This window comes from Chamaea fasciata, unplaced genomic scaffold (assembly GCF_029207755.1).
Source record: "Chamaea fasciata isolate MVZ Bird 193981 ecotype frontalis unplaced genomic scaffold, bChaFas1.0.hap1 SCAF_23, whole genome shotgun sequence".
Lineage (NCBI taxonomy): Eukaryota > Metazoa > Chordata > Aves > Passeriformes > Sylviidae > Chamaea > Chamaea fasciata.
The window spans coordinates 4,244,643-4,256,490 of record NW_027094108.1 but is presented as its reverse complement, the minus strand read 5'-3'; the positions used below and the strand labels follow the sequence as shown (position 1 = coordinate 4,256,490).

The 11,848-nt window shown below is 44.9% G+C and overlaps 1 protein-coding gene across 1 annotated transcript in view; it reads left to right on the top strand.

Annotated features, from left to right (window-relative positions):
• Positions 1-2,987: 2,987 nt before the first annotated feature.
• Positions 2,988-11,848, top strand: part of KAZN (kazrin, periplakin interacting protein) — a 152,461-nt gene continuing 143,600 nt past the window's right edge. Inside the window, exon 1 of the mRNA XM_066203201.1 lies at positions 2,988-3,065. Within this exon, the coding sequence (XP_066059298.1) occupies positions 3,030-3,065 (36 nt within the window). The 5' untranslated portion in view covers positions 2,988-3,029. The remainder of the gene's footprint in view (positions 3,066-11,848) is intronic.

Genomic DNA, 11,848 nt, shown 5'->3' with positions numbered 1-11,848 from the left:
TTCCTTTAAGACAAATTTGATGTTTTCACAAACAACTCTCTGGGTTAGCGGAAGTGTTGCTTGGCAGAAATGTTCGAGCCACATCATTGTGAGAGATGAAGGGTTTGCCTCATTATCCTTCTCCTTTAGATTTTTAGTGGGCCAAAAGGAGGAAGTTTCTCTTGATTTAAATGAGAAATATCAAATTTCTTCTGCTTATAAGAAGGGCCCTTTGGAAGCTGTGTTGGAGACTGACACAGGACTTCCAGAAAAAATAGAGTCAGAAATGGTTTGGTCTTTTCAGCTTTGTTTTCACCATGTGTGTAGGCTGGAGGTTTGGAAATGCCTCTTTTACTTTCATGAGGAAGACTCAGAGGATTTTATTTTCCAATACAGTTTCCATTGTGTTCATGGGAAAAGATTTGTTTTGCTAAGCAGAGTATAAACACAGCACTGTGGCAGATCCCTCTAAAAATTGGTTCAAGTCAATGCTGATCTGCTTTTCCCACATTCTTACTGGAAAATATTTTTTCTGATTCCTCTGGCATCTCTCTAAACCTAAAGAATTACAAATGAGAGAAGCATTTGCCCCCCTGAGCTTCATGTGCCACATACTGCTCCAGCAGCACTAAACTTCCCAAAGAGAAAGAGAAGAAATATTGGAGAATGGAGAGCTCTAGCTTCAGATTAAGAGGTTGGAATAATTTAGGATAATATAATTTCGTTTGTTTTGAATTACTTTAAAATCAGAAAGCCTGGGAGACGTTCTCCATGTACCAGTTTCTGGTCACAGTCTATGTAAATCTGGAAGGGAGCCATCAGCTCGAGGAGAACTCTGCTGTACTTTTGTATTACTGAAAGCAGATGTGGGCTTAGGTCTCCAGCCAAAATTTCAGAGCAGGAAAAAAATGATCCGTCTTCAATTCCTCATCAGTCAGCAAGGATGGGATGAATCAATACTGGTGCATTAGTGCTGGGGAGATGGCTTTCATGCCTGACACGTCTGATAGAGATGCTAGTTCAGTCTAGAAGTGATAAGAAAAGCAAACTCTTGCTGCCTGCGTGCAGCCGTGTGCCTGCTGCTCTCCTGGCTGGAAAACCTGCAGCTGCCTGGGCTCACGAGTGTTGGTCGGTGTGAGGCCATGTGATTACAAAATGATTTGTCAATGGTGACTTGGAGAAGCTCAGCTGCACGTGGTTTGCATCACCCCTTTGTGCCACACTGCTCCCCAGGCCCCGTGTCCTCCTCAGAGCATCACTCTGAGCTCCATGGGCCAGGCCCAGGAGCAGGAGGTGTTTGGGTCACACAGATGAGGCTGGGTTGTGACAAACAGGACTGTGGGCTGCACACGGGCCCCACCCAGCAGTACAATTGTCACAGTCAGGATTGGCCCTGGCACAGGGTGCCCAGAGAAGCTGTGACTGCCCCATCCCTGGAAGTGTCCAAGGCTGGATGGGACTTGAAGCAACCTGGGATAGTGGAAGGTGTCCCTGCCCGTGGTAGGGAGTGGAATGAGATGATCTTTAAGATTCCCTCCAACCCAAACCATTCATTATGTGATTCTGTGATTTATGGTGGGGTTTAAACTGGACCCTTCATCACAATGAGCCTCAAACCCCTTTTCTATTAGCAGGAGGTGCGGGAACACCCTGAGTGCTGGGAATCCTCCCAATCCCCTCACTAAGGCATTGCCAGGCACAGATTTTATTTTATTATTTTAGTGAAAAATAAACCCTCTCAGTAAGGAGGATTCTGCTCTTTCCCTCCTGCATTTTGGAGACACAACTGTGATTTGTTATGGCCCTTTTGTCTAGGGAAGATTTGCTCCTCAGTGAGTGGTTTCTGGCTAATCTTTACTACTTCAAATTTCGTGGTAAGATCTTCTTTAGACAGAACTAGGTCGAGTATATTTCAATTGCCTCGTGTTCTTAAGATCACTTTGTCAGAGAGTCCTAAATAACACATTGCTTTATTCATAAACAGCCTGAGCAAGCCAGGATTTGCAGCACGTTCAGGGTGTGACAGTGATGTGTTACTCCGTGCTTATCAAAGGGCTCCACTGCCTGAGCCACCAGCACAAAGAAAATATACTGAGGAATTATTTGGACCTCATTTATTTAATGAGCTGGCAGTAAAAAGGAAACCTCCAAACTCGCGATGGTTGAAAAGCAAATCGCAGTGAACATTTTTCAAATCTGTAGAAGTCCGGAGCTTTTCATTGAATGGAAATAAATGTGACCATTGGTTCATATATAAATTGCAGCTACATAAAGTGTGTGAAATTGCTGGGGGATTTCTGTGAGCTGTGGAGGTGGTGATTTCTGACTGGGAGCAGAAATCTCACATATAATACCTGGGATTTGAACCCACAAAGGAGAATTTAAAAGATTAACAGTGATTCAAATACCAATAATCACGAAGAAATAAAATGAGCAGTATTTTAGTTGTTGGTCTGACTCACTCCTACTCTAGCTAATAAAAAGACAATTTTTCCAGCTTCTACCCTTCGTGTTGTCTGGAGTTCTGGTTCCCTGCACATCAGAGCGAGCAGGTCTCTGGGCAGGAAGTCAAGAGACTGACTTAATTTTTTTTTTCTTATTTTCACTTTAGCTATGACTTGTAACTTGAGATTAGAAACATAATCACAGAATCCTGGAATGACTGGGGTTGGACAACCCCATTCCCACCCAGCCTGCAATGAGCAGGGACACTTTCCACTGGACCAGGTTGCTCAGGGCCTCATCCCCATGTCTGTGTGATGCCTTTGCTGGTCCTCTCAGGAGAATCCAGGAGAGGTAATGGGGACCAATTATTTCCAGCTACATTTCCCAGAGCAAATGACACTCATCTCAAACAAAAAAAAATGTGTTGGCTTCCTCCAGCATGGTTTCATTTCTGTTTCTTGTTTTCCCTCTCTGTCTCCACAGCTGTTGAGTCGCTGCATTCCTTGAATGACCAGATCTCCCATTTTATCATCAAAAAGTCAAAAACGCTGGATGAGGATGAAGATGCCTTTTTGCCCAGTGAGAAGGAATCTCTGAAAAGTGCCATGATGCTGATGAGGCACCTCCTGATGGATGCACAGGTAGAAAATCAATACACACACATGTGTTAGGATGTGAGGAAGGCACATTACACAGATCTGGAGGAAAAACCTGCATTTTTACGTGCAGTTTTAGCAGTGGAGAACATTAATTGCTGACTCTTCTTTAAAACTGATCTTGGCTTCTGAAATCTGCAGCTGTGGGAAGAACATCTCAGTGCACAGAGTGTGCAGCTTGTGCTGGGGCTGAGCCTCAGATTCAGGGTTAAAAATGGCCCTTAATTTCAGGAGAAAATACAGCAATGTACCCATTGATGGGAAGACAGCAATAACCCCATTGATGGGAATCCAGCGTCAGCACTACCTAAAGAAAATCATCTGTCCACTAAGCATCTGTGCTGAATGCCAGTTTTAGAAGCGCCAGACAACTGAGCTGTTGGTTTAGCCAAGCTCTAAAATGCCAGTTAAAAGTCATGAAATGATGTGCAGATGTTTCTTTGTGCCTTTGCTTCTTCAACAAAAAACCCTCTTTCTCTGTAGCTTTGCTGCGTTGCAGTGTTTCCTTCAGCCTACAAAAAACACCCTTTGAAATATTAATTGTATTTATCTTCTTATATTCCCTTTTGGTCTTTATTTGCAAAGCCTGGATGGAAAATGACAGCTTCTGTCAGAGGGCTCTTTTGAAACTAGTTGGTCTCTTCTCTCTTCTACCCTGGCAAACCCTAAAATCAGGCAAAGGAGGCCTGAGGCTGTCCTGAGATCTTCTGAGCTCTCCAGGAATGGGGATGCCCCAGTTCTACTTCCGTGTTCTCCCACATGGAGTCTGGGGGTTATCTTATCTGCTTCTCTCACCTTCAAAACCTTTGATCCTGATGACTTTGACTGGCAGGGATCCTGTTGCACGTGGGGATCCCTGCTGTTAGTGGCACATGTATTTTAATGTTGTGTGTTTGCACAAGGAGTCAGCCCAGGATTTGGGGGCTGTGGAGTGCACAGAGAGCAACTCCTGTTGCTCCTTGTTGTGCTCAGGGTTTCATTTCTGTGAGGATGGTGCTGATCTCACTTTGGCACATGTTTAACCAAACCACCAGAGTTAATGCTGCTGAAGTGTCATGGAGAACTCTAGGGGTTAGACTGTGCTTTTGGTTCTGCTCCCACAGTGGGAATAAATTCTATAGATTCCCCTGCAGGTGGGAATAAAATCACAGAACCCTAGAATTCCACAGAATCCATGGAATTGTCCCAGTGTGAGGCTCTGTACAGAGATAAGCTGAAATCCAATGCTTGGCCCTTTTACTCCCCTCTCCTGGCATGGACCTGGTTTTGTCTGGTGGATAATTTGAGGACAGAGCACCCAACTTGAAATTGGGGCAGAAAGTCTGGGTTGAAAGGGACCTTAAAGCTCATCCCATTTCACCCCCTAGCCTGGGCAGGGACACTTTCCACTAGACCAGGTTGCTCCAAGCCCCATCCAACCCCATACAAGTTCCAGATACTTGGAATACCTCTGGGGAGTCAGGCATGGGAGCAGGCAGATGCTTACAGGCATCTGCATGTGGCAGATAAAAATAAATATGGGGCAAAAAGGCACCTATTGATAATCCCCTTGTGCAGGAACTCTATTTTTAGCACCCAAGAATTGCTTTCCTACTTATCAGCTGTCCTGAATGCATATTAATTGGTGCCTGTGATAGAGAGACTGATTAGGAAATGCTAAGAACAATGGGGAAATGTCAAGTGCTCCTGTTATCCTCATGATGTGCCTGGATCCCTTCCCAGAAAGGACAGGATGTTTTCTTGCCTGGGATTTTCAGGTTGGAAGAATGACAAGGTGAGAAGTAGTAGTGGTGAGTAGAAGGGTGGAAGTAAACAGGTGATAACATCCAGTTAAAAAACCCAAAAAACCAAAAAAAAAACAATAAAATAAATCCTCTGAGGAATGAAAGAAACATGAGACTGGCAGGAATAACAACAGGAATATCCCCACCAGTGTGTGAATATAAACACGTGAATATATAACCCTGACTGCAGAGTGCCCTGTGGCTCTAATCACACAGGAGGAAAAAATATCACCAATACAATTATTTCCCTTCTCTTCCCTTCTGCCTTTGCTTCCCAGTTAGTGGTTTTATGGGAAGTTGGAGCCCTGAAGCTCTAAACTGCATTGATTGTGTGAGGCTTTGTACAAAGATAAGCTGAAATCCAGTGCTTGGCACTTTGACTCCTCTCTCTTGCCATGGACCTGAGTTTGACTGGTAGATAATTTGAGGAGAGAACATCCAACTTGAAATTTTGGGCAGAAATCAGCTGGACTGCTAAGCCAGCAGGAGCGACTGGTCAGAGGGGACAGTTGATGGGCATTTCTCACTTCTCTGCCACTATTAATCTGCTTTGGAAAGGCAGGGATGATGTGGGGGTGATGCCTCGTCCCTGCTGCCCTTCTGGTCTGAGGAGAAATTGGACACATTTTTGGAACTCTGCTTGAACACACACCAGGAGATGTTGCTGAAACAAAGGTTTCGGGTCCACCACGGATCTAACTTTGATCTTGAGTCAATTTTTGGCTTAAGATGAATCAGTGAATCAACACACGAAGCTTTCCACTTCGGAAAACACTGGTGAGGGCATTTAGAGGAGGCTGTGCTGGGGACCATGTGCACCTGCCTGTGAAGGAGCAGGTCCCTGTTCTCCCAGCAAGGTGCCACCGAGGGCACAAAGGACAAGGATGCTCATCAGAGCGGAGAAGAGGAACCACAGCACAGAGGCACCAGGGAGCCTGCCTGGGGTTTCACAGCTGGATTTTCTGATAGTTAGAAGGTGGACTCTGTGCCCTTAAGCATCAGCAGTCCCTCCATATATTAGGTCATATTTATTTCACCTATGGCTGCTTGGAAGAGCCTCTTTTCTTAAGTTATTCCACTTTTCACAGATTTTACTGCCTCAGTTTTGTGGTAGTCATGTACAAGCTACTGTGGCAGTAGTGTCTGTGGCTTTATAGGGAAAATTAGGGGCCAATTCTTGGCAAGCAGAGCATGGAGAAACAGCTGTTGAGTGGGGGGAAAAATTCTTCTCATCTCCCACATGCAAATGGGTTTTCTCCACTGAGAATGGGGCATATTCGGCACTCCTCCTGGTTAGGGAAATGGCATCGGTGGCAGATGAGGTGGCACTGTGGGGAGAGTGGTGCTGGCAGCTGTGGTGTGGGCTGGCTGAGGGGCTGCTGATCCATCAGCCCCGTCAGCAGTGTTAAACTGCACACAGGGAGAGGTAATAAGCTGTGTGGAGTCTCTCAGCAATAGGCTGTCAGCTCAAATTCAGCCCAGGGAAGACAGTGATTTAATGAAAGTCATTACAGTCTGCAGGATCTCTTGACCCCGGTGCTCTCCATCCCTTCCACGCCCTGGATAGGATTTCCTCCTCACAAAAACAAAAACCCCTGGTCAGCACAGCGCTTGTGCTCTGGCTGCTGGGCTGACAGCTCTGGGAAAGGAGCATCGCCCTCCCTGCAGGTCAGGGCGGCAGCTTTGTGCCCAAATCTCTCATTCCTGGTCTGTGTCCCGGGACTGCACGCTCCCGACATCGGGCGGCACCTTCAGCTCGTCAGTCACCGTGTCCTGGCTGGGGAAGGAGTTCCAAAAATGGAAATTGTGCTCCCTGAACGAAAAGGTGTGCCGAGATAATGCATAAAAGCAGGCGGGGAGGAAAGGTGCGTTTATTCCCCGTGGCTTGTCCCATCCTCCGCCCGGTGTCGGGCTGAATAAACAATTCCACCGCTGCCTGACAAGCCCCGTGCACGGCGCTGTGGCAGGGACACGGCAGCCTGTGATAGATTGTCACTGTTGTCAATCACTTCTGACAGTCCTATTATGCTCAGAAAGGATGTTTGCTCTGTGCCTGTTGTTTTATAATCCTCAGAGGTGGAATTTTATAGCCTAGCGGGGTTTTTTTCCCCCTCAGACATTTCCCTAAGCAGGATTTATTGCTTCTGAGACACGCGTGACATGAATCCATTATACCTTCAAACTTTAAATCACCCCCCAGCTTTGCCTACATTACTTTTTGACTTGTTTTTCTTGAGTTTCTAATTGCAATTGGGAGAGACTGGACTGGTGTGGAGCAGAAGGTGCACCAGGGCTGGGTCATGTGCATCATCTCTAATCCAGCTGTTTCCAGAGGAATTTGTCCAAAGAACAGAAAAGGTGCACCCAGGCACCAGCACCAGCCTTAGATGTGGAGAAATGGTCTCTTATATGAAGGAGCACATGACATTTTGCAGGATGCCTGCCCTCAAAAGCCAAGCTTTCAGGAAGTTCAGTCCACTTAGTTCCTTCCATGAAGTGTTTAATTGACTTCAAGAGGATTTGAAGTCCTTTGGGAGAAATGCCATCTCCCCGGTTTCTTTCCCAGCAGTGTTGTGATTATCCTCAGGTGTGGTTCTGGAGGGAATGAAAGGACATCAAAAACATCTCAGGGTTTGCACTGGACTTCTTGAATGAGATCATACCACAAATGACGGCTTAAGAACAAGATCAGCTTTGTAGGGCATCTGGCTTAGATTCACTTGAATTCCAGTTGCTGCCCAGGCATGAGACTGTGGGGGTATTGAGATATTCAACTGCTTCTCTGCTGGGGAGCTCATTTGTTCCTTAGGTAAAGACAGAAAATCAACCTGGTGGTGCTTCTAAAATAGTGTTCTCATTGCCCTAAAATCATAGGGGAAAGAACACTTTCATTTACATTTAGAAGCTTTTTTTTTCCTTAAAAATATGGTGTTGCAGGTTTGTGGGGTTTTTTGGGGTTTTTGGGGGGTTTTTTTGGGTTTGTGGTTTGTTGAGGCTTTTTGGTGTGGTTTTTTTGGTTGTTTGGTTTGGTTTTGTTTTTTTTTTTTTCCTTTACTCTGAATCAAACAGCTCCAGTCCTCACCGACTCCTGGGACAAACTTTTAGCAGGTGTCTGCCAGGACAGATCTGCAGATGAAGTTAATGCCAGTTTGGACAGAGCATATTGCCTTGTTTTCCTTTGGAAAATATCTGAGTATTTGAGTTGTCACCACCTTAAGCCTTTTAAGCCTGATGCTGATACCTGTAAATAAATCATTTAAGGTTAAAGTCTTTCAGTTTATGGAAAAAAGGAAAACCTACTTGGCATGACTTATATTTAGCCATTCGACATCCCAGCAGCTGTTGAGCTTTGGGGTTTTATGTACTACCCTCCATTTCTAACCAGACAAAAGAATAATTTCTCAAGCCCTTTTACATTATAATCTTTTCTCCAGTGGTCCCTGTTGCCTTCCCAAGCAGCCTGCTGTGGGGACAGCCGCAATACTTGCTGCAGAACTGGTAGCAGAGCAGTGCTATTTCCCCAACTGACCTTTAAAAATAGTTCTTATTTTCTGCAGAGGGCTGTTTTATAAAACCAGCCATCTTGTTGGAATACTTTGTTTGTTACTCGAACGTTTCTCACCATCTGTTCTTCAGACTTTCAGCAGAACTTCAGGAGCAACGCCCTGTGACCTTTATTTTCACACGAGTGGGTCCTATCAGTATCAACAGGAAGAGCAGGGGAAGGAGGATTTGCTCTGTGTTTCAATAAACCAAAATTATTAGAGTTCTGAAAGGGTCCCTGCCCTGCTGATGTGTTTCAAGGGCTGCAGAAAGGGAAATTATGCAAATTCTGCTATGGAATATTATAAAAATGCGGCTGTAAATTGGTGTTCACGTATTTTGGTGTTCATTTATCTCAGCCTGCACAATCCATGAGCTGGTTTGGCTTGGAAAACAGCTTCCTTTCAAGTCAGGGTGTATCTAGAGGAAAGCCCAAAAAACAAACTTGCTGCTCTGTATGCTGTATTTTTTTTACATTAATCTCGCTGTCCCATTTCCATAAGAAGGAATCTTCTTGGCTGCATCAAATCAGCAGCACATCTTCTCATGATCTCTCTAGGTCTAAAAGGGAGCACAAAACACTGACTTGTGTCGAAGGAGGAGAAGATAAAAGGCAGAACCTCTGAAGCTTCATCAAGGACCTCATTGTGTCTAATGACATTATTAACATGTATTACACAGCCTGGCTTGTGGTGCTTGTCCCTAAACAGGTACCTGACAACCTGCTGCCTCTTCCATGGCCTGGGAGGGGAGGAAAAGCTCATTTGTGGGCTGTCTCTATTAATTCGGTTTATTTGGAGAATGATGTGCTCTGTGATGAGGGATCAGAGGCACCTCTAACTCAGGTGAGCTGAAATGTGCTGCTCTCTGCACCAGCCCAGCTCTGCACATCCTCAGTGACCCACGAGTGGTGGGTCCCATCCTGTCTGGTGGTCATGCCTGATCCAAAACCCATGAATCTTCTGAGCCAAGACTCAGGTTCAGGATGTTTACTGAATGACTGTAAAAATGAGGGTTGCAGCCTTGGAGAAAGATCAGTTCCTTATTTTTTTGGGAGAGATTCAGGATGAATTTATGAAGCTTTTGCCCTCTGAGACAGTCTGTGCTTTTCCCACCCCTCATGGGGTCAAACCTGAGCTGGAACTGTGCAAAGGATGGATTCTTGCCTACCATCACCGCAAAGGAATACTTATATCACTCAATAATGGTGCTGAATCCCCAAATTGCATTTGCTGTAAGGCTGGTGCTGGTGGTAATTCACTGGCTGCAAGGTGGCTCAGCACGGTGACATCAGGTCGGTTCTGATTTCATTCTCATTCTCTCTTATTTTGCTCTCCTTTGGAACTGGGAAAAAAGCTTGTTATTCTGAATTAGGTTTGATATCGCTGTTGAAAGCTCCGAAACGCTTTCAATATTTGCAACCCTGAAAGAGTAGAAGGCTAAAAAAATACGAAATAAATCACATGTACAGAGAGGAGAGCATAACACCACCTTTAAAGGGTGCAGAGGCAAGGCTCTCAGCAGGTTTGTTGTTTAGTTGCTCGTAAGTTAGTGTTGACTTTTATGTGTTTGTGGTGGTGTGGAGGTCAGTAGGAGAGGATGGCCATGCCAGTAGAGAGGTCAAGCTGGGGGTTGTACGGCAGCAACTCAGCACTCAGAGAGAGGGAAATAAAGATATACCTGTATATCTTTTTATATGTGTGTGTGTATAGACAAGGGTATAGCACCTGAGACAACCTGATGGACACCTTTCTTCGATTCAGAGGGGAACCAGAACTGATTAAAAGAGAAAATGCATGAAGAAGGCCAGGTGACTGCAGGCAGATCTCTGCAGATCCTGGATATTGCCAATTGAATTCATATCCAGGTAATTCCAAAATTCCAGTTTCTGTGATTCCATCACAAAAGGCCCCCACACCTCTGAGCAGGTAGTGTTTCATTTGCAGAGTCCTGTTGAACACTGAAGAAGAGGTGACAATTTTGTCTCACTTAGAACACGATGTGTATTCATGAGTGGGGGGTGTGCAAAAGCTCTGCAAGCTTTAATTGGAGTTCATGAGAGAGAAACGATGAGTATCTTCATAAATGTAGAAGAAGCAATTAGGGGAGACCAGAATGTATTTGCTATCGCAGCAGTTTATCAGCAATGCAGATTTTTCAGTTAATAACAGGAGAAAACCCCAATTGTGCAGCCAGCAAATGAGACAGAAAATCCCAGTCAGCCTCGCTCGGCGCTCAGAAAGCACAAGACGTGAAGACTCAGGTAAACATGTTCTCTTCCCTCAATGTGTTTTCTCCTTCCTGGAGAGTCTCCTGCTCCATTTCTAGTTACCAAACGGGCTAAAGCACCTCACCTCAGCCCAAAGTGAGCTACAGCTGCACCGTGGTGCTGGACCAAGCCACTGGGAAGCCCAAGAGCTCCATCCCAAAGCAAACCCTTCTCCTGACTCAACTGCAAACTTCCCCTCCAACCTGTGAGCTCAGGGGTCACCAGGCTGAGCTCAGCAGGAGGCGGGAGCCAGCCGAGCTTTGCATTTATATTTTTGTCTCAGAAAAAACAATAAATATTTAATGGCTCTGCGAGACAGGGCAAACGTTTGCGTTCTCTCCCCATATATCAACAGTTGCTTTAAGCACTTGCTTGATAAAAATTAAGCTGTTTCTCCAGATTCCTGCCTCAGATGCTGGGTAGGGAGCTAATTTTGTAAGCAAAATCTGTCTTGTTTTGGAAAACAGATTCAAATGGAAGAGCTGGTTTTTGAAAGTGAATGCTGGGCTGCTATTCCTGCAGAAATATTCCAAACAGCCTTGTGAGTTAACCCTGGCAACAGATCTTGTCCAGATGTAGTCATCCTTCATACTTTAACTCCTTCTAGGCTGTAGGCTTAGCTCCTTCCTAGGAAAGCATCCATGCTAAATACATTCCATTCCATTTCATTTGCACGGAGTTTTGGCAAACCATAGATTTTCCCTGGGCTCCAATTTTTCCCAGCAAGGAGGTGAATTCACTGGTTGCAAGACCCTGTCACTACTTCAGATCTGCTCTTCCTTCAGGGAAAAGGTGTCTTTTATCCTTTGCACAAATTTAAGGATGTTATTTAATTCCCATCTTCCTCATTTATCTGTGAGTTGGGAATAATATTCGCCTACTTCACAGTGATGGTGTGAGGCTCTTCATTCATTAATGTGTAAAAGCTTTGAGATCCTTAGGATGAAAATTGCTTTAAAAGATGCTGTTAATACTAAACATCAAGTAATGCACCTTGGTATAGCAATAATTGGTGCTATCATTCCTGCCCAACTCTTCCATGAATTAAAAGGCTTTGAATGGGACTGGAACCACGAATGGGATTGGGACCAATTAACACGTATTCATATGTCAGTTTTTATATCCTTAGCATTCCTGTCATGGGACTCTTGGGAAAATCTCCATGGATTTTA